We start from the raw sequence: 23,868 nt of genomic DNA on the forward strand, positions 1-23,868 counted from the left end.
CCAAGACAGAGTACACAGGAGAGTATCAGAGAGAAAAGAGCTGTACAGAGAGAACTCTGGAGATCTGCAGGTAGTCACACTGGAGAAATTCCCCTAAATACTGATCACTCCAAGTGTGTGGGGGAACTATCCAAGGCCAAGAAAAGAACCACCCACGAGGACTAAAAGAAACAGTGTCTTGAGCTCTCACAGGGCCAAGAATAGTACCTGTTTCCAACACTCAGACCAGAAAACATCATGATTCACAGGGCAATTGGAGGACATTTTACCATGGGTCTCCCTGTGTGAGCAGAGGCACTGATAGCTTTTGTTCCAGAATAAATTTTCAAGGTGTTGGTTTGTAACCTCAAGAGCTTCCCAGGTGAAATCTGAAACTGGCCCCCGTACACAGAGGGCAAGGAGAGACCAAAGAAAAGAGGCAGACCACTCTAGATGGGAAGATGGCAGGTTTAACAACAAGAGAACTTAAAAACGAGGCTTGTCTTGGGAGGCTGCAAGACAAGTAGATCTCTGTACCTGTCACCCAGAATCCTAAAAGCTAATGTAGAGTTCTTAACTGGGTTCAGTCACATACACAGTCCAGATCATCTCAACAACAGCTTACTCTCTCAAGGCTATGTCCTTGAAAACAGCTCCCACTGTGGGAACGGTGGGCAGAGTGTACAGTCCAAAGACAAAGGAGGGGTGAGGAGCCTCCAAGTGTCCAGGTCAACCAGTGGTCATATCCTCTCGATCAGTTCCTCCAACACAAGGATATTCATACAGCATGGAAGATGGAGATCATGTCTCCCTCCAAGCCAGAAGGCAGATCTGTTTGCTGTCCAGGTTAATAAAGGCTGACTCTGGGACAAAAAGTTGGACAGGTTTGTTTGCAACCCATTTTAAAAAACTGGGGTTCCCTAACCTTGGGGTTCTTTAGCTATGAACCAAATCTACTGCATGCAGAGCATACACCGAGGCTCCCTGGCATCGTCCCCATGGAGTACAAGGGAAGTCTGTGAACAAAAAGCATATGCTTCCTGCTATGCAGGGAGCAATAAACTCCTTATTTTAATAAAATCTTAGGTCTAAATCTACTTTAATAAAATCTGAGATCTAAACTTGCTAACTTGTTAGCTTCCAAATAGAGTAAAATCTCAGACAGTTCATCCCAGTTCTTGACAGGGTTATTGGGTAGATAACAGATTTTGTGTCAGTAAAAAGGAATAATCAGCCTTAGTCTAAAAACATCATTCTAAACTCACCTAAGAAAAATCTACCCAGCAATTGATAGACCAATTAAACCAAAAATCTCTAAAGATGAAGAAGTTCTGAACAACACTACCAACTTAACCTGATATTCATAGAACACTGCATCCAACAACTATAGAATACATATTCAAAAATACATTAAAAATAGCACACAATACAGTCACAAAGATAATTCATATGCTGGACTATAAAGCAAGGCTCAATAAATTTAAAAGGATTGAAATCATCAGAGTATATTCTTATACCCCAACGGATTTAAGTTAGAAATCAATAACAAGAAGATATCAAGATAAACCCCAAATATCTGGGAATGAAACAGCAGACTTCTAAATAATTCATATAGGTCAAAGATAAAATCACAGAGGAAATTAGAAAATATTTTGAAGTGAATGAAAGTGAAAATACAAAATATCAAAATATGTGGAATGCAACTAAAGCAATGATTCAAGGCAAACTTATAGCTTTAAGTGCTTATATTAAAAAAAATCTAAATCCACTGACAAAACCTTCCACTTTAAGAATGTAGAAAAAGAGCAAAGTAAACCAAAAGGAAGAAAATAATAGAGAACAAATATCAACAAAATAGAAAATAGATAGACAGTAAAGAAAATTAACTAAGTTAAAAGCTGGTTCTTTGACTATACTTGACATCAATTCATGTGTCTGATAAGGGATTGATATCCAGAATATAAAGAACTCCTAGGAATTCCCTGGCGGTCCAGTGGTTAGGACTCCAGGCTTTCGCTGCCAAGGGCGCAGGTTCGATCCCTGGTCAGGGAACTAAGATCCCAAAAGCCATGCAGCGTGGCCAAAAAAAAGAACAAAACTCCTAAAACCCAATTTAAAAATGAGCGAAGGACATGAATAGGGACATGAACAGACATTTCTCCAAAAAAGACATACAAACGGCCAACAGCACATAAAAATATGCTCAACATCATAAATCATCAGAAAAATGCAAATCAAAACCACAGTGAAACACCACTCACACCCATTAGGATGGCTGTTAAAAAAACAAAAACAGAAAATAAGTGCTGACATGGATATGGAGAAACTAGAAACCCTTATGCATTGCTGGTGGGAATGTAAAATGGTACAACCACCGTGGAAGACAATAAGGCAGTTCCTCAAAAAATTAGAATTATCATATGATCCAATAATTCCACTTCTGGGTATATTCCCCAAAAAATTGAAAGCAGGGACTAGAACTGATATTTGTACACTCATGTTCATAGCAGCATTATTCACAATAGCTAAAAAGTGGAAACATCCCAAATGTCCATTAACAAAAAAATAGATAAACAGGCACTTCCCTGTTGGGGGAAAAAAAAATCATTCAGGAGATAAATAATGGTGATGGTTACAAAACAACATGAATGTACTCAGTACAACTGAATTGTACACCTAAAACTGGTTAAAGTGGTAAATTTTATTTTACATATATTTTGCCACAGTAAAAAAAAAAAAAGCTGGTTCTTTGAAAAAACAACAGCAACAAAATAACAAGCCCCTAGCAAGAAAAGGAAAGAATACAAATCACCAACATCAGGAATGAAAAGGGGTATCACTTATCATCACAAATCCTACGGACATTAAAAGCATGATAAGAGAATACTATGAACAACTTCATGCCAATAAATTTGACAAGTTGGATGAAACAGACAAATTTCTTAGAAAATACAACTTGCCAAAATTGACATAAGCAAAAGCAGAAAATCTGAAAATCCCTGTTATCTATTAAAGAACCTTATATTGTTCCTAAAAACCTTCCCCAAAAGGAAACTCCAGGCCTAGATAATTTCACTGGTGAATTACTTCAAATATTCAAGGATGAAAAAACACTGATCCTATGAAAACTTCAACAAAGAACGTGTAGCAGATGGATGTATACGTATGTATAGCAAATGAAAAGATTCTCAACATTATTAGTCATTAAGGAAATGCAAGTTAAAACCTCAATAAAATACCACTACACATTTAAAAGAATTCCTAAAATCAAAACTCTGATGATATCAATGCTAGTGAGGATATGAAGCAAACAGAGCTCTCATACTTTGCTGGTGGGAAATGCAAAACAGTACAACTACTTTAGAAAGCAATTTGGCATTTTTTTATGGAGATAAATATAACATTAACCATCAAACCAAAAACACCATTCCAACATGGAAATTTAAAACTCTATTACAAACAACTCTTAAGCAAATCTCTAGAAAACCATGATATTTCAATGAAATTTCACATCATGACAATTACAACACAACACATCAGAACCTACGGTATGCTGCAGTGCCCTGAGAAAAAAAATCATAACATTGAATACTTCCATCCAAAAAAAAAAAAGAAGAAAAAAAATGAACTAAGACAACTCAAAAAGTCAAAAAAAGAAAAAAACAGAAGGAATAAATTAAAATGGATTAAAGCAGAAATAAGTTAGACATTTTTAAGGTAAATTAATTTCAAAAACAACTAATAAATTAGGCAAACCATTAGCTAATCTATCAAGGAAAAGGGAGTAAATATACAACATAAATAGTGAAGGCAAAATAACCACAGAAACAGACTATGCATAAACAAATTTTAAAAATTAGATGAAATGGATAATATTCTAAGATAACATAATTTACCAAAATTGACTACAAAAGAATTTTTTTTAATCTAAAATTGATTTCCAAAGAGGAAAAAGGAAAAGCTGTCAAAGAAGCATCCCCACAAAAAAGCAACACACTGAGATGAATGCAAAGGGGAGCTCTACCAAACTTTTAAAGAACAGATTACTCCAGAGAATTGGGGAGAAAAAAAGAAACACTTCCAACTTCCAACACTGAAATATGTAAATATCTGTATATAATTATATATATAAAACAAAAAAATTAAATACATCAGACCAATCTCACAACTGTCCCAAATAAAATATTAGCAAACAAAATCCAGCAGAACATTTAAAAAATAATACATCATGGTCATTTGGAATATATACTACAAATGTAAGGTGGTTACATATGATTAAAAATCAAAGGAAAATATTAGGAGAAAAATCATCCATTAAATCTCCATAGATGCTTAAAAAACATTTGATAAAATTCAGTAACTACATTTGATAATAACACTCAATAAATAAGAATACATGGTAACATCTTTAACATGCTATTTCCAACTCAGCCCAAAACCCAGTGGAGAGGAAATCATCTCCTACAAAGTCAGGGACAAGGATAGGTAGTCTCACAAATGTAACTTAATATTGTATCATATTTTCCAGCCTATACAATTAGAGAAGATAAATAAATTAGAGATATAATAATTAGAGAGGTGTAAGTAAAACTATTAATATTTGTAAGAGTTATAATTATTACCTGAAAAATCAAGACATTCAATTTTTTTTAATTAATGCAAGATCTATATAAAGAAAATTTTACAGAAACTTAAATGAAAAGACACATTTATGTTTTGGAGTAGGATCACAACATCTTAAAGATGCTAATAGTAAATGTTTATAAATTTGATTGCCATAAAAATTCCAATAGGTTGTTTTTTCTAACCAGACACCAAAATTGATCCTAAAATTCATATGGGAAAATAAACAAAAAGCCCAGGAAAATTCTGTAAAAAGTAGCAATAAGAAGATGGCCCAGGGTGGGGGGTGGGGGGTGGAGGGTGGGGAATAAGTACTACCAGATAAGATATTAAAACATATTCACATTATAAAATCTCAAAAGAGATTGGCAAATAAATAGTGAGACAAACAAGTAAGACTTAAAGTCCAGAAATAAACTCAAATACTTATGTGAATTTAGTATATCAAGCATCTCATATAAGGAGGGGAAAACTGCATGAATAATGGTAGGACATATAGGTAGTCAATTGGATCCATACCTCACACTGTATACCAGGATAAAGTCTAAATGGATCAAGATATAAATTTGAAATAAAATCATAAATGTTCTAGAATAGAACACAGGAAATTATTTTAAAACCTTGAAGAAGGAATACTTCTCTAATTATGATTCCAAAATTCAGAAGTCATAAAAGAAAAACATGAATTCAACTAAATGAAAATATAATACAAAATTCAACTAAATGAAAATATAATACTGTCTGCATGGCAAAACCAAAACCAAAAAAAATCATAATTAAAATTAAAATAACAAACTGGGAAAAATATGCTTGTAATTTACATGATAGACAAAGACCTAATTTCCCTAGCATATAAAGAGCTCCTATAAATCAGTAAGAAAAAGAGCAATCCAATTTTTTTAAGTATGCAAAGGAAACAAACAGTTCACATAAAGAAATACAAATGAATTTTAAACATACATTACAACACTTAACTACATTCATAATAAGAAATGCAAATTAAAGCCATACTAAAATACTATTTTTCAACTATTAGATTGGCAAACATCAAAAATGATAATATACTGTAATGGTGAGGATGTGGGAAAACAGGCAAAATTATACATTTCTAGTGTGCTAATAAGATGATACAATCTCCATAGCAGCAATTTGGCAGTATTTATCAAAATGTTCAAACTCTCTGACCCAGAAATTTGACTTGTCGAAATTTATCCTGCAGATAGCACACATAAATATAGAAAATGACATGTGCATACTATACCTAAATGTCAGCAATTAAAGATTAAGTAAATATAAGTAGGAAAGACAATGAGATCTAAAACAATTTGTACCCTCTGTTTCCTCTCATTTCTTTAACTCCCAGATCTCATAACCTCTAAGTTCTAGAAATACATCCTTCATATTATTCACTTTCTTCTGCCACTATCTTAAGTTGTTTTACCTACTGACAATAGGCTTTTATAACTCAGAAATTTTCTGGATTTAACCAATATAGCATAAGTTTACTTATGTTAAATATGTAAATGAGAAGTATATGAGGTTTTAATAAAAATTGGTTTAAATTGTTCATTACAATAAAAGTAATGATAAATCACTCCACTGTTAAATTCTAACCTTGATCAAAATGATTGCTTGAGGGACTTCCCTGGTGGTGCAATGCTTAAGAATTCGCCTGCCAATGCAGGGGACACGGGTTCAAGCCCTGGTCCAGGAAGATCCCGTATGCTGCAGAGCAACTAAGCCTGTGCGCCACAACTACTGAGCCAGCGCTCTAGAGCCCGTGAGCCACAACTACTGAGCCCGCAAGCCACAACTACTGAGCCCGCGAGCCACAACTACTGAAGCCCGCACGCCTAGAACCCGTGCTCCACAAGAGAAGCCACCACAATGAGAAGCCTGTGCACCATAATGAAGAGTAGCTCCTGCTCGCCACAACTAGAGAAAGCCCAGCAGCAGCAATTAAGACCCAACGCAGCCAAAAATAAATATAAATAAATAAATCATAATTTTTTTAAAATGACTGCTTGATTTTTAAGAACATCCTTATTTACGTTGTCCATTTATTTATACTAGTTCACATTAACCTTCTAAAGTCATCAATGAATATTTTACACCGTACCTTTGTATGGTATTCCATAGCATCCAATTCACCTTGATTGAAATCAACACATCTCTTACGCTTCTAAAGAGTAAATTACAGGGAAAAAAATTATGTGGCCATCTATCAAAATAATGATATTTTGAAATATATTAGTACTTCTTTTTTCTTTATCACATTTTCCATATTGTGTATCTCATTCTTTAAGAGGTAATAATTAACTACTGAGGTCGAAATAAGTGCAAAGAGTATGGACTAAGGAGGTAAGATTCCCCAAATAATAATAATTATTATTATTACTATTACTACAAACTTAATGGGTGATAAAAGCCCACGTAGGCGTTACCTACTATTAGTAAGAACTAGTACGACATAAAATGGCACTGACATCCATAGAACACAAGGAAACTGTGACACTGTATAAGAGTCACCAGTGTCATCTATCAGTTGATATACGGTATAATTATTCTGAACTTTCTTAATTTCTACAACAACAAAAAAATTGCAATGTACTTTTAATAGATCTTTATGTGTAATCTGAGGATTAGGTATAAGTAAGATATATTAACACTGTTCTACATCTAACAACTCCATAGCAAAGAACATGTAAGACTGCAATATAGAGCAGGGACTTTGTACTTTTCATTGCTGAAATCTCAGTGCCTACATGGTGGCAAACTCCTAGCGGGCTAACAACAAAAGCTCGTTGGCTGAATAAATACATGGACTCTCTATTACTTTCCTTATTCTAATTCTCAACATGCTTTCTTATTTAGTATCTTTCTTCCCCACTCAATTGTAAGATCTAAAAAGGCAGAGATTATATTTATCTTGTTTCATCACTCTTTGTACAACAGCACACAGAAAGATCTCAAACATTTATTGGGTGAATAATGAATGTAATTCCTATCTCTAACAAAGAAAATGTTAATATAATCTATCTGAAATGGACTTTGTATAATCACCTCTGAGCTCTTCAAATACATAAAAGGATTCAAGCATAATTAATTTGACTCTATATGACACTCTCAAAACTTTTGATTGCACCAATGTGTATACAAAAATATATACTTTAAGAATATATATTTTCCATAGTAGCTGTCTAGTTTTATCACTAGAAACTTTTCAAAAATATCACCCTTCTTCCAAATTTATTATACAAGCTTATCCCCAAAGGATAAATCTCTAAAATTCCCCCTTTATACTGCTATATACTGCTTTAGAATTTTACAGAGAAAGAAACATATTTTTGAGCAAAAATAGGTGTAAAAACATGCAATTAATACGAAAACCTAGGCAGACAGGGTTTCTTTTTTTGTTACTTAGTTTTGTTTGTTTAATTTACAGAGCATTCACTTTTGAATCAACTTTGCTTCTGAAATACGCAAATTTGGTCTTCTAAGAATGGCAGAATGTTAGCAAAAAGTTAAAAATCACTCTGGACATGCTAAAGTCTTATTATGCTTTATTGACTATTCTTTATACTTAGTAAATCACAAGATATTTGAGATGCTGGAATAATAAATTTGTGTTCTCTGTAGAAAAATTTAAATTTCTTAAAACTTATTACCTTTCCATTAACAGAAATGGAGATTTCTTTCTTAACATCATTTACTAGATCTTCCTTTTCATTACTTTGTTGGCATTCTTTGTGAATAGCAGAAGATATATAAGGTTTGGTGACATCAAACAGTTCAGATCGAAAAACATATTTTTGTATGAACATTTCACAATTTCCTCCATCATCATTTTCTGGCTTAGTGGTAGAAGCAATACAGGTAGCAGAGGCTCCAAAAGAGGACACAGAATCCATGTGAAGAGTATCAAGATGAACAGAAGAAGTAGGCTCTTTTTTACTGCAACAAGGCTCATGATGCTGGTGAAGTTCATAACTTATCTTGTTAATGAAAGAAAGATGATCCAGTAACCATCCTGGTGATAGCTCACGCACCACAGACATACTCTTCCTTTAAAACAAACAAACACCTCTGAGAATTACACACTAGAAGTAAAACCCAACTTTGCAAATTAAGTTCTAAACTCAGACAGGAAAGGTGACGTGCCCAAAATTACAACTGGTTGATGGCACAATTGCTACAAGACCCTGGTATCCAGACTTCGGCTCTGAGCTCCCCTCCCGCCACCCACCACTCTCCAAGTTTGGGGCTGTGTTTGCCTCTGAGTTCAAACGCAGGGAAGCAGGGATGTCATATTTTAGCAAAATAACCTACTGTTCTCAGGTCACTTTTCTCTTCTAATTCTCGGCTCCACACTAGATCCTCCAGCTTTCCGCAGGCCACCGCTAGAGCACCTGGAACCCCAGAGAGCGCTCAAGCTCTGAGCCCGAACCCTGGCGGCGGCCTCAGCAGCGCGACCCTGGGGCCGACTGCGCCCACACTCGGCCGTCACTATCTCCTACCTCGCCGCCTCCCTTGTCAGAAAAGTGCACGCCGCCTTCCCAGACTTGCTTCATGAAACAGCACCCATCTAAACAGTGGTCCTGAAAGACACTCCTTTCAGGGCACAGGAAAAAAAAAAAAAAATCTCCTTTTCTAACAGTAAACTGGAGCCCCCATGTTGCTGTACGGAAAAAACGTTTCCAGGGCTGCCTGGAGCGCTCTGCTCGCTACTCCGGGACATAAAGCGCTCGGGTGTTCACAGCTAAATTTAAGGGACGGACCAGACTTCGCAGAGTACACTTACAGCTGCCGGGAGACGCCCGAGCGCCGCCGTGAGGCGGCGGCGCTTCACCAACACGCAGAGTTCCGGCGACGAACGGCGCGCGAGAGTTGCGCACGCGCGCGCATGTCGTGCGCGATGACGTCAGCGCCGCCGGAGATTTTAAAATTCGAATGGCGCCGGCGGGTGGAGGAAGGAGTTTGTGTTTTGGCGGCTGACGTCCTGTCTAGCGGGCAGTAGCACGGTTTACAAGCAGTTCGGTCCCTGCGTCCTGTCGGGAAGCTGGAAGAAAGGTGACTAATGACTTTGGGTTAATTTTGTTCCGGCAGCACTGGGCTAGAGGGAGAACGCCAGGGCGCCAACAAGTTAGATTCACGGGCCCTGAGGAGCGACGTTTTGGTGTTTGCTGTTGTAACCGGCCCCCGGGCCCCATCTGTGCGAGGCGCTAGTTTCCCGGAGTCCGGTAAATTTCTTATGGCAGTGATTTTCCAAGGGAGAAGGGGAAAGGTGACGCTGATGGGGTGAAGAGGACATGGAGAGAGGAAAAGGGGAAGAATGGATGGTAGCAGGGAGAGGAAGAACGAGATGAAGAACTGTTTGCTGTGGTGCGTTTGAGATACTAGTGTAACATCCTGATGGCCGTGTAAGGAGTACATCTTAAAGTCTTAACCTCAGATTTTAAAAGTACATTTTAAGTGGAGATTGGGAGTGGATAGATAGGTGAGAGTGGAAAAGTTTAATAGATCAGAAGCGTATACCGAAGAAGAAATAGCCAAACAAAGAAGGAAAGAGTGTAATCAGTTTAAAAGACAAAGGAGAGCCCCAAGAAGTAAAAGGATAACCACAGATGTCCACCTTCTTGGAAACCAGGGCAGGACCTGGAAGGGCTAGGTGTATAGTGTCTAATGCCTCAGAGTTAAGATAGGATCAAAAGATGTGTCAGTCATGAGTATCTCAGGAGGCAACCGTTTCAGTAGATGGGAAGGGAATGAGATGTGAATGTGGTCTGAGAAAATGGAAGCAGTCTGTAGACCAGATAATTTGTCCTTGATGAAAGGGAGATTGAAGCAGGAGGGGCAGTAATTGAATAATGTAAATGGAAAACAGTAAGTTAAGGACAGAGCAGGAGAGATGGACATTAGGAAAAGAAAACTGAATAGCTCTGTTCCAAGACCAAAGAAAAGGAAACATCAGAGGTAGTTCTTGTCAGTAGCCTCTGACTTCCCATTGAAATAGGCACAGCCAACAGTGGTGATGTGGTCTGAGTTAGGATTTAGGAGTTTAACTACCATAAATACCCTGTGAAGGTAGGAATCATACCTTATTCACCTTTGTATTGTTTGCATTGCTTGCACACTCCCTCATACATGGTAGGCAGTTAGTAAGTGTTTATGTGTGTTGAATATTTTTAAATGGAGTTAAATAGATAGATGTTCCCTGCAAATGAGGACTTCACCTTACATGAACAAGCAAAGATAGCCCGGGAAAGATTATCTTGAAAAAACAGTGAAACTTGGCTGCCTTTTGTTTGAGGGTAAAGATAATAGTTGTTGCTTAATGTACCATCTATGTCTGGAAAGACTTGTTCATTACCCAATTCGTGAATGCAGGTCATAAGCATGAAACGCAGTTCATTTTCCACCGGTGGTGCTGGCCGCCTCTCTATGCAGGAATTAAGATCCCAGGACTTAAATAAACCAGGCCTCCATACCCCTCAAACGTGAGTACCTATGTCTTATTGTCTTTGGCAAAGAAATCTGTAAAGGAGGTTAATACAAAGATGTAGTATGAGCGATACTGTGATGAATCTTATCTGTTCTCAGTGGTACCTAATTTGGAGTCAGTGAAGGCTAAAAGTGGGCATGTTACTAGGTGTTGTGTTTTATCTCATTTGATACTTAAATCTCCAAAGCCACGTCTTTTGCTAGGCAATCCCTGAGGGACTGCTAATTCCTTTTCAGCACTCTTTCACTCTTTTATTTTCCTCCTTTACTGTAGAGCTGCTTGTTTGAGCAGGTTCTCTGCTGTAACTTCTATTTACTGAGGTGTATCCAACTAGCACAGTTCGCAATGAAAGGTATTATTTGCCCTGACAATTAGCTGCAGTTTACTAGCAGCCTATAGAACACCACTTCTCCAAACTATTTCCTCAGGATTCACTGGAAAAAAAAAAAGGTGCCCAAAAGAACTTGCTATCACTATAGTCAATATCCTGTAATGATCTGTAATTGAAAAGAATCCGAAAAAGTATGTGTGTGTGTGTGTGTGTGTATATATACATCTCAGTCACTTTGCTATACACCTGAAACATTGTAAATCAACTGGACTTCAATTCTTTTTTAATTTTTTTAATAAAAAATAAAATGAGGGAAAAAAAAGAACTTAAAATCATAAACTAATTTTTCCCTATGAATGAATTTCTTACAATTAAGAGAAGGCTATTTGTAACCATATTGAGTTCTGTCAGTCCTTCTCTATTACCAAGGTACAAGTTACTTGCTAACTGTCCTTAAGTTACTTGGGTTTACATAGTATGAGCCTCTGCTACTTTTAGAAATTTGAAATATTTGTGCATTTTTTTCTTCTGAAATCAGAGAAATGTTTTGTACTGTTGCACATTACTACTCCAAAAGATTTGTGCCTTGAATTGCATTCAAAGCTAAAAGGCTGCCTTTGTCAATGTTTCTGGTCTGTAATTGATGTAATGGATGTTCTTAAGTGTAGCTGCAGTCTAATAAAGAGTGAGCCTCAAAAGAAAAAATTTTAAATGTGGCTGTCATTCTGTGATTGAAAATACCTATTTTTAAGTCATTTCTTTTCCTTTGAAGTTGTTATCCATAAATGTACATATTCTAGGATAATTAAAATTACAATGTAGATATGGGGGTTTTTCCTCCTTTTTTCTTAACATTTTAGTGTTAAAACTCATACTATGTTGTAAGCCTATCCTCTTTTTGGTAGCTATGATTGCTGCTAAAAATTTTCATGATTTTGAATTATTCTTATAGGTAATGAGGAAGAGGGGTTGGTTCCAATGTATTTACAAAAGTTTCTTGAACTAATATTTTTCCACTTATTTAAAGAGTTTGTTTTTCTCCTTTTCTTAAAGCAAAGAGAAATCAACCTTTGGAAAATTGAATATAAACAAACCCACATCTGAAAGAAAGGCCTCTGTATTTGGTAAAAGGTAATGATTTTTTTTATTAATTCTAATGGAAGGGATTCTTATAGCCATGCATTGAGCTAGATGCTGTCAAAGTACAAAAAATTAGATGGCATGGTCCCTTTCAAGAGAAAGTTATAATCTAGTTTTCCTCTGTTTTAAATGGTTAAAATGGTTATATTTGCTTTGGGTTATGCTGAGATATATCAGCACATTTAGACCACTATTTCATTGTTACAAGTGAATACTTGGTTGAAAATTCTACACATAGCTTTCACATACTATGGAATAGCATTTTAAAATTAGGAACCATCATCTAGTCCAACATTTTAGCCAAAGACTTTTTTATACTCAAATATTAAAGACTCCAAAGAGCTTTTATCTTGTGGGCTGTATCTATTGATATTAACTACATTAGAAAATGAAACTGAGAAAAAAAATTAGTATGTATTAATTCACTTTAAAATAACAATAACCCAGGACTGCGCTTGTGATCCAGTGATAAAGAATCCACCTTCCGGGCGTCCCTGGTGGCGCAGTGGTTGGGAGTCTGCCTGCCGATGCAGGGGACACGGGTTCGAGCCCTGGTCTGGGAAGATCCCGCATGCCGCGGAGCAACTGGGCCTGTGAGCCACAACTGCTGAGCCTGCGCGTCTGGAGCCTGTGCTCCGCAACAAGAGAGGCCGCGATAGTGAGAGGCCCGCGCATCGCGATGAAGAGTGGCCCCCGCTTGCCACAACTAGAGAAAGCCCTCGCACAGAAACGAAGACCCAACACAGCCAAAAATAAATAATAAATAAATAACAAATAAATTTTAAAAAAAAAAGAATCCACCTTCCAATGCAGGGGACACGGGTTCTATCCCTGGTCAGGGAACTAAGATCCTACACGCGGCAGGGCAACTAAGCCCACATGCCACAACCACTGAGCTCGCGCACCTCCACTAGAGAAGGGAAAAGCCGCATGCCACAACTAGAGAGAAGCCTACATGCTGCAATGAAGAGCCTGCACGTCGCAACAAAAGATCCCACATGCCTCAACGAAGATCCTGCGTGCCGCAACTAAGACCCGAAGCAGCCAAATAAATTAATTAAATAAGTAAATATTTAAAAAATAAAGTAAAATAAAATAACAGTAACCCATTACATGTTAATATAAATTAACATGCTTTAATTTTTTAAAAACAAAACTATTTCAGTAAGAAGAGTGACATTTATATTTTTGCAAATCTCTTTAATGTCTGGCTTAATAGAAGATAGCTAAATTCTCATATCTGCTTCTGAATTCAGTCTGTTATAATATCTGACATCATGTAGCCAGCCTCTGGAAAACTCTACTGTACACTCAACGAAAGAATGAGAATGAAAGGTGTGAAAAAAATCTTAATTTTATTGTGAAAATAGTTTTGACTTCTCGATCCCCTAGGGCACACTTTGAGAACCACTGTCTAGAGTAGATCAGTAGTTGCCTAGGCTGGGGGTAGGGTAAGGATTGACTGGTAAGGGGGATAAGATTTGGGATGATGGAAATGTTTAATATCTTGATCATGGTAGAGATTACACAGGTGTAAATATTGTCAAACCTCATCAAATTGTATGCTTTAAACAGGTGCATTTTATTCTAAGCAATTATACCTCAATAAAGTTAATTTTTTAAAGAAATTTCCAACTCCAAAATAGAGAAACTGTTCATCTCACCAAAAACAAAATATAACTTTGTTTTGTTTTGTTTTGTTTTTTATATAAGTTTATTTATTTTATTTATTTATTTTTGGCTGCATTGGGTCTTTGGTGCTGTGAGTGGGTTTCTCTAGTTGCAGCGAGCGGGGGCTATTCGTTGCAGTGCGTGGGCTTCTCATTGCAGTGGCTTCTCTTGTTGTGGAGCACGGGCTCTAGGCATGTGGGCTTCAGTAGCTGTGGCACGTGGGCTCAGTAGTTGTGGCTCGCTGGCTCTAGAGCGCAGGCTCAGTAGTTGTGGCGCACGGGCTTAGTTGCTACGTGGCATGTGGGATCTTCCCAGACCAGGGCTCGAACCCATGTCCCCTGCATTGGCAGGCGGATTCTTAACTACTGCGCCACCAGGGAAATCCCTATAACTTTGTTTTAAAACAAATGTTTATTTAATTATTTTGAAAATATTTAGAGATGACATATTTGTTACCTTATGAAAAGTCTTTGTCATGAACCCAAGTTAAACTGTTTCTGGTGTTTATTCTAGTTGATAAAAAATCTTAAGGCATTTTTTGTAATGTAACTTTCATCTCAGAGCTGAATGTCAGAGATAATGATGATAATGATTATAAAATCTAACTTTTGCTGAGCATTTTTGTAAGCCAGAAAAGTGCTATTTTATATCTCTTTTAATCAATCCTCAGAACTGCCCTATGTGTAGATACTGTTATTGTCTTCATTTTAGACATTAGGAAATTAAAGCTCAGAGGTTAAATAGTTTACCCAAGGTCATACAACTAGTCACAGAGACAGAATTTTTAACCAGACTCTGGTTCTAGACCCTATTCTCTTAAACTATAAGTTGAATGATACAGTATTTTGATTGGTTGGGAAATTTTTTTATAATTTAAAAAGCTATCTATTAGTGCAGTTTTGTGTAGAATAAGAGCTGAGTCTATACATGTATTCTTTCCTAGTAAAAAAAAATATATTAAAGATTAAGTAGGAGAGGATGAGCTCAAGAAATGTTAGTGTTTTTGTGACTGTGAAGATGGAATTAAGAAAATAATAGAACCTACCATTTATTGAGCATCTGTTGAGACCCAGGCATTGAGCCACGTCCTTTATTGACAGTGTCTCGGTTCCCATGGCAACTCCTTAAGATATGTAATGGTATCTTAGTTATTTTATCGAAATTGAAGTTTGAAGCTGAAGGAAGTAACTTACCCAAGTTCTCATAGCTACAAAAGAGCACAGTGGGAAGTTGAGCCAAAATCTGATTCCAGAGTTTGAACATTCAGCTTTAACTATCACAATATACTAACTCTCAGCGCCCATGTTCTTTTTTTTTTTTTAATTTATATATATATATATATATTTTTTTTTTTTTAATTTATTTATTTTTGGCTGCATTGGGTCTTCCTTGCTGCACGCTGGCCCTCTCCAGCTGCAGCGAGTGGGGTCTACTCTTCATTGTGGTGCGCAGGCTTCTCATTGCGGTGGCTTCTCCTGTTGCGGAGCACAGGCTCTAGGCGTGCAGGCTTCAGTGGTTGTGGCAGTGGGCTCAGTAGTTGTGGCTTGGGGGCTGTAGAGCACAGGCTCAGTAGTTGTGGCGCACGGGCTTAGCTGCTCCACGGCATGTGGGATCCTGCCAGACCAGGGCTCGAGCCCGTGTCCCATGCATTGGCAGGCGGACTCTTAACCACTGCGCCACCAGGGAAGCCCTCAGCTCCCATGTTCTTAAAAAATAAAATAAGATAACATTTAAATTTTGAAGTAATTTCAGATTTACAAAAAAGTTATAAAATAATATAAAGAATACCCATACACCCTTCACCCACAGTCCCTAAATGTTTACATTTTACTATGTTTGTTTTATGAGTCTGTCTATACTAATTTCTCTATACATACATGTACCTATATGTACATTTTTTCTGAACCTTTTGAGAGTAAGTTATAGACATAATACCTCATCTCAAACTATGAGAGAATTAGGCCCTAAAGTCCTAAGACATGCTAAGCCCTGAAGTAATAGGTATGCAATGAATTAACTTCTCTCCCATGTGTGTTCAGTGCTACTAGCTACATGCCATCCTTGGGAGAATTGAAAAAATAGTTACTCAAGTCATTTTCTGTAGGGCTTCGTTCTTTGCCAGAACTCTAGTTGAGAAAGCCTGTCCTAAATACTCAATTGTTTATTCCCTGAAGACAAGGCTATTCTCTTATATTATCATTACAGTTATCACAGTCAAAAAATTAACATTCATATAATACTATTATCTGATCACCAGACATGATTGGAGTTTAGCCAATTGTTCCACTAACGTCCTTTGTAGGAAAAGAAAAATAAGTTTTTGTTGTTGTCCAGGATCCATTCCACCATCACCCATTTCATTTAATTTTCATGTCTTTATTGTGGAACATATCCTCAGACTTTGTCTTTAGACTTTTTTTCTTTTAAGTTTAGGCCATTTATTTGGCAGAATTTTCCTCAGTTTGGGTTTGTCTGATGTTTCCTCATGATTAGATTCAGGTTATACATTTTTGGCAAGATAGCACAGAAGTGATGTTCTGTTCTTCTCTTTGCATCATATTAGGAGGCAACTATATATCTTGTTACTGGTGATGTTAACTCTGATCATTTGGTTAAGGTGGTGTCTTCCAGGTTTCTATACTGTGAAGTTACTTTTTTTGTCTTTGTAATTATTAAATATCTAGTGGGGAGATATATTCAGATTGTGTAAATATCATGATTCTCATAAAACTTTCATCCACTATAAAAAAAAAAAAAAAAAAAAGATTAAGTAGGGCTTCCCTGGTGGTGCAGTGGTTGAGAGTCTGCCTGCTAATGCGGGGGACACGGGTTCGAGCCCTGGTCTGGGAGGATCCCACGTGCCGCGGGGCAACTGGGCCCATGAGCCACAACTGCTGAGCCTGCGCGTCTGGAGCCTGTGCTCTGCAACAGGAGAGGCCGCGATAGTGAGAGGCCCGCGCACCGCAATGAAGAGTGGCCCCCACTTGCCGCAACTGGAGAAAGCCCTTGCACAGAAACGAAGACCCAACACAGCCAAAAAAAAAAAAAAAAAAAAAAAAGATTAAGTAATAGCAGTATGTAGAAAAATGGATCTCAAATAGCAAATTCTCAGGGGAAGAATTAGCTAATTAGCTAGTTAATCAGAGCAGTGGCATCAGAGAGCCCAAGCTAAAGAACTTTTAGAACCTGGTCAGGAGAGAACTTGAAAGCAGCAAGCAAACATGCAGGGAGAAATTGTTTTGATGAACAGAGTTCAGACATTACAGCAGTGTTCATTGTAACTCAGTTTTGTGGCATCTGTCCAAAAAGGAAAATTATTGTCCCAAGGATATTTAATAAACTACAATGGTTAGGTAAATTGGGCCACAAAGAGAAGCAAAAGAAACCATTATAAAGATTTAAACAAATGATGTTTTGTTTTGAGAGGAGGGGCTTAAGATGGAGCATATATGCTATAGCTATTAATGACTAAAAAGTAGCAACATATATTTATGGTAAATAACAATCAGATACATAATATTGCACGACACAATAACGTTCATGAAAAAAAGCACAATCTGTTTCAACATCTCAAATTTTCCCACAATAAATAATGGCAAATAAAGGGGTTGGAAGTGAAGGAGCAATCATGGAGGGGCAAGTAAGATGTTGAAAGAACCTGGGTTATTGAGTAGACCTGGAGAACAGTTGGTGCAGAAGACCTAGTGGACTCAAAATGCACAGTTTTAGAGGATGATGTATGTGTTAGCAATGCAGAGCACCAGAAGTGTATTTTTCTTCCCACCTCATTTTCTACTTTAATCTTCATTATTTGCTCTTTTTTTCTCTGCTTTGAGTAAGAGAAATCTTAGTTAAATAAAAACCAAAGAATTGAACTTTCATGTTTGATGCTGATGTTAAAATATAAAATTGCCTTGAAATAATTTAGGCTTGACCACAGAAGGAAATAATTTTGACTGACTTTTAAAAAATATGTTTACAGAACTAGTGGACCTGGATCCCGGAATAGTCAATTTGGTATATTCTCCACTTCTGAAAAAATCAAGGACCCAAGACCACTTAATGACAAAGCATTCATTCAGCAATGTATTCGACAGCTCTGTGAGGTATTTTATAATCTTAAATATTTGAAATTGTGAGTGTTTTCTTAAGTATTTTTCAATAATTTTCCTATTGTAAAATGTTTGATGTTTAATAAAAATTATTGTAGTTTCTTTCAGAAAACGGTTATGCATATAGCGTATCCATGAAATCTCTACAAGCTCCTTCTGTTAAAGACTTCCTAAAGATCTTCACTTTTCTTTATGGCTTCTTGTGCCCTTCGTATGAACTTCCTGACACAAAGTTTGAAGAAGAGGTTCCAAGAATCTTTAAAGATCTTGGGTTTGTATGGTATATTTCTCATTAGCCTGGAGAGATTGTTGGAACACAGAAAAGAATGAAACTCAATAAGTGTGTAAAGATTTTGAGTTAGAGAAATAATGTATTTTAAGATGGTCACTATGGGCCACATATGCAAGATAAATTGAAAAGGCAAAAAAAACAACTTTTTGGAGATTATTACTGAACTACAGATGATAGATCATAAAGCCCTCAACTACTGATGTGATGAGGAATATATAGAATAGGCTAGATACTGCAGATTTTATAGAAACAGAAAAGATAGGATTGAAGGCCTGGTGAAAATGGGGTAAGAAAGTCCAGAAAAGCCTGTGTAGAATAAACACAGGGGGAGAAATGGATTTGAGGAGGAGAAATACATACATGTGGTTTATTTGGGGTACATTGGATTTGAGGGAACAATCTTTCAGGAGAGAAGTCCAGCATGTTGGTTGTAAATCAGGTTTTGCAGCTTAGGGGATATATGTACAAAGTAATCTGCAGAGAAAAAAAACAAAAAATACACAAAACCATTTGAGGGTAAGAAGACGAAGGAGAGAATCTCAACAAGTATCTTGCTTCTAAACAAGTCGAGACTGATATGTGGAATTTTTTTTAATGTAACTTCTTGCTTAATTTAGCCATTATTTTTACAAAATTAACATACTGGCTTATGTTTTCTGATTTTTCATAGGTATCCTTTTGCATTATCGAAAAGTTCCATGTATACAGTGGGGGCCCCTCATACGTGGCCTCACATTGTGGCAGCCTTGGTTTGGCTAATAGACTGCATCAAGGTATTTGATTTCTCATTTTAATTATATATATAGGAAAGATTTTTTTTTTCCTCAGGGTATTTCTATTTCTCTCCCAATCTTGCTTTTACCAATTATCTCAAAATCTGCACCAGTTTTCAGTTTTCAAAGCATGTTTGATTTTAAGTTCTTCAAAATGTTAATATATGATTCCAGAGGTGAGGAAAGGAAATATAATGGCAAGGAGATCATTTGTCTTCATGAGGTTTTACAGCTCAAAAACAAACAAACAAACAAACAGAAAAAAAAAACACAGCGAAATAAGTCAGTAGGAATTTCCCCCATAACATTAATTTGGTTTTCTTCCCCTTTTTATTTAAAATCCATATTCATTGCAAAAGTTCTGGAAAATACAGAAACGCGTACACAGAAATTGGTATACTCATAATCCCACAACTCAGAGGCAACAACTTAAAACATTTCCTTAGGATATAGTTTTAAAGGTGCATTTTTGCTATGCAAATTATGTGTATTTTTTTCAACTTTTGATACATATTGACAAATTTCCCTCCAGAAAAACTGCACCAGTTAAAAGGTCCTCAACAATGTCTGACAATACCCATTTTCCCACATGATAGGCATTATTGTTTTAAAATCTTTATCCATTTGGGAGGTGGAAATGTAGCTTGTTTTAATATATTATTAAAGTGATTATGTTTTTGTATGATTTATCATTATCATTGCTATTTCTTATAACTTGCTTATATGTGCTTTTTTGGCCTATTTTATATTTCTTTATTTCTTTCTGGTATTACGATAAGCCTTTATATATTGAACCCCTTACATATTAAGCTTATCAATGTTTTTAATAATTGACAACATGACAAGCAAAGATAATGTTTTTTGTTTGCAATTTTTGGTTTTTGTTTTGTTTGTTTGTTTTAAATTTTTATTTATTTATTTATTTATTTATGGCTGTGTTGGGTCTTCGTTTCCGTGCGAGGGCTTTCTCTAGTTGTGGCAAGTGGGGGCCACTCTTAATCGCGGTGCGCGGGCCTCTCACTATCGCGGCCTCTCTTGTTGCGAAGCACAGGCTCCAGACGCGCAGGCTCAGTAATTCTGGCTCATGGACCCAGCCACTCCGCGGCATGTGGGCTCTTCCCAGACCAGGGCTCAAACCCGTGTCCCCTGCATTGGCAGGCAGATTCTCAACCACTGCGCCACCAGGGAAGCCCTCAATTTTTGTTTTTAAACTTGAATATTCACACATTATAACTGCGTATTCATATCTTTTGACTTTATCTTGTTTATTTGCAAGATCGCCATTTTGTATGTCAAAAAGAGTTGAATTGGGTAAATAAGCTCTTATGTATGTGGTGCAAGTGTTTTTCCCTCATTATCCTTTTGATTTATGTGCTGTATTTTAATTGGTTGCAAATGTAAATATGTACATTTTTACCTAGTCTAATGCAGTCTCTTCCTTCTATAGCTTCTGAGTTTCCTGTCCTACTTAGTGCTGGAATCCTTAGAACTAATACTGTCCCCTGACATTCTCTTGGCCGTCAGCAAGCCCATAACTAAATGTAGGCAGGCATTGGGGATGGATTTTGACCCAGGAGATATACTGGTACATTCAGCACCACCAATTTTCAAGAGAGAAGTAGAAATCCACTACCATAGTCCATTAATACAACTTAAATTTTATTGAACTTTATGTATAACTTTTATGCGTTCAGTTTGCCTCTCCTCAGTGATACACGTGGACATTGGGTAACCACCTCTCTGCTCTTCCCTCCAAATACCCCTATTGTCATTAGAACACCTTACCCTTGTTTGCCTAAACAGCTTAGGTCATTGTTATGTTTTTGGGAGATAGCATTTCCACAGTGATACAGGAGATTCTGTATGGAGTACCTGCTTTGGCTTCTGTCGGGGAGGGACCTCTTGAGATGCCTCCAAGTCCATTACATAGACTTGGAGGCATAGGTTGAAATCCCCTCCTTCCTATCTTAATTTGCTTGAAGTAGTACAGCTGAACACTATAGCAATGTAAGAATCAATGAGAGAGCATTCATAGGTTTCTTATACTTTCTTTCCCACTTAACAGAATCCTAGGTGATTAGCCACACTTAGGATGGTCTCCTTTACTCCCATGTTTTTTAAAAAGTGCTTTTGCTTTTTTCCCTAGTATTTTTATGGTTTGTTTGTATTGTGTTTAAATCTTAAACCATCTGCAATTTATTTTAACATTAAAAAAAAGGAAATTTTATTTTTTAAATGGCTCACTCATATACCTCAATACCTTTTATTGGATAACCCATCTTTTCCCCTTGGTTTTTTTTTTTTTTTTTTTTTTTTTCCCACACACACACACACACACACACTGTATTTTATTTTTACAAGAGATAAATAGACTGACACCAAGCATTATTGTACATGGATGACCACAACAAAAGCAACAGTGATTGCAATTACCAAACATGAAACACACTCATACTGTGTCATAATATTGACATTCAGTCCAGTAATCCTCCACTGTAACAGCTCCTTTACTTTGCAGTGAAAATTGATTTGTATATTCTTTGCCTCTGAGTCCTTGTGGGATTTTTTTTTTTTTAATTCAGACAGAAAGTCACAAAAATTATACTCATCCTCATCAGTTCACTCAGTCCCATGTAATTAATTTTTTTTTCATCTTGATCTTTTGTTAGCACTTTTATGAGTTCATCAGTTTTTCATTAGAGTTCTGAAAATGTTTATTCATTCAGTTCAGCAGTACAGTCAGTTACCAGAAACCTGTACTTGTCAGAGTCTTTTCCATGAATTTCTTGAAGATGAAAGCCTTTTATAGGAACATATTTGCAAAAGCATCAGAGTACACCGAGAACTGTCTGTAAATGACAAAAGACTTAAAAATGACCACTGTTAAAGATTTGATGAAAGTTCATAATAATGCAGTTGACAAGAAAATTAGTTATTTCTGAGATATACATTTTAAAGTAATAACTAGGATTATGACTTATACATTATACCAGAACATATAAGATTTTTAGAAATTTCATGTAATGTCTGAAACATTTATATTAACATATTTCCATACATATTTCCATACAAATAAAAATATAAGATTTTTAGAAATTTCATGTAATGTCTGAAACATTTATATTAACATATTTCCATACATATTTCCATACAAATACAAATATAAGATTTTTAGAAATTTCATGTAATGTCTGAAACATTTATATTAACATATTTCCATACAAATAACCCAATGAAAGTTTAGTATTAGTTGTTTTGTTTGTTTGTTTTTTTATCCTGCAGGTTCTTATTAGGCATCAGTTTTATACACATCAGTGTATACATGTCAATCCCAATCGCCCAATTCAGCACACCACCATCCCCATCCCACCGCAGTTTTCCCCCCTTGGTGTCCATATGTCCATTCTCTACATCTGTGTCTCAACTTCTGCCCTGAAAACTGGCTCATCTGTACCATTTTTCTAGGTTCCACATACATGCATTAATATACGATATTTGTTTTTCTCTTTCTGACTTACTTCACTCTGTATGACAGTCTCTAGATCCATCCACTTCTCCACAAATGACTCAATTTCGTTCCTTTTTATGGCTGAGTAATATTCCATTGTATATATGTACCACATCTTCTTTATCCATTCGTCTGTTGATGGGCATTTAGGTTGCTTCCATGGCCTGGCTATTGTAAATAGTGCTGCAATGGACATTCGGGTGCATGTGTCTTTTTGAATTACGGTTTTCTCTGGGTATATGCCCAGTAGTGGGATTGCTGGGTCATATGGTAATTCTATTTTTAGTTTTTTAAGGAACCTCCATATTGTTCTCCATAGTGGCTGTATCAATTTACATTCCCACCAACAGTGCAAGAGGGTTCCCTTTTCTCCACACCCTCTCCAGCATTTGTTGTTTGTAGATTTTCTGATGATGCCCATTCTAACAGGAGTGAGGTGATACCTCATTGTAGTTTTGATTTGCATTTCTCTAATAATTAGTGATGTTGAGCAGCTTTTCATGTTCTTCGTGGCCGTCTGTATGTCTTCTTTGGAGAAATGTCTATTTAGGTCTTCTGCCCATTTTTGGATTGGGGTGTTTGTTTCTTTAATATTGAGCTGAATGAGCTGTTTATATATTTTGGAAATTAATCCTTTGTCCATTGATTCGTTTGCAAATATTTTCTCCCATTCTGAGGGTTGTCTTTTCGTCTTGTTTATGGTTTCCTTTGCTGTGCAAAAGCTTTGAAGTGTCATTAGGTCCCATTTGTTTATTTTTGTTTTTATTTCCATTACTCTAGGAGGTGGATCAAAAAAGATCTTGCTGTGATTTATGTCAAAGAGTGTTCTTCCTATGTTTTCCTCTAAGAGTTTTATAGTGTCCAGTCTTATATTTAGGTCTCTAATCCATTTTGAGTTTAATTTTGTGTATGGTGTTAGGGAGTATTCTAATTTCAT

The 23,868-nt window shown here is 36.5% G+C and overlaps 2 protein-coding genes across 8 annotated transcripts in view; one reads left to right on the forward strand and one right to left on the reverse strand.

Moving 5' to 3' along the window:
* The window catches only part of METTL4 (methyltransferase 4, N6-adenosine), a 393,372-nt gene extending 383,887 nt beyond the window's left edge, over nt 1–9,485 (reverse strand). For 3 of the 6 annotated variants that reach the window (XR_014252087.1, XR_014252088.1, XR_014252089.1), the window contains exons 1-3: nt 9,404–9,485; nt 8,271–8,667; nt 6,722–6,784 (exon numbers count right to left, since the gene is read on the reverse strand). Coding sequence is in view for 3 of the 6 variants with exons in the window: in XM_082418713.1 (XP_082274839.1) it covers nt 6,722–6,784; nt 8,271–8,660 (453 nt within the window). In the remaining 3 variants the exon portion in view is untranslated. The other 3 variants (XM_082418713.1, XM_082418714.1, XM_082418715.1) reach the window with 3 other exon arrangements.
* A 37-nt stretch (nt 9,486–9,522) lies between these two features.
* NDC80 (NDC80 kinetochore complex component) overlaps nt 9,523–23,868 on the forward strand; it is a 73,412-nt gene continuing 59,066 nt past the window's right edge. Inside the window, exons 1-6 of one of the 2 annotated variants that reach the window (XR_014252083.1) lie at nt 9,523–9,672; nt 10,990–11,099; nt 12,489–12,566; nt 18,229–18,352; nt 18,457–18,629; nt 19,321–19,423. Coding sequence is in view for 1 of the 2 variants with exons in the window: in XM_082418693.1 (XP_082274819.1) it covers nt 10,999–11,099; nt 12,489–12,566; nt 18,229–18,352; nt 18,457–18,629; nt 19,321–19,423 (579 nt within the window). In the remaining variant the exon portion in view is untranslated. The other variant, XM_082418693.1, reaches the window with a different exon arrangement.

This window comes from Balaenoptera physalus (genome assembly GCF_965194825.1).
Source record: "Balaenoptera physalus genome assembly, chromosome: 12".
NCBI lineage: Eukaryota > Metazoa > Chordata > Mammalia > Artiodactyla > Balaenopteridae > Balaenoptera > Balaenoptera physalus.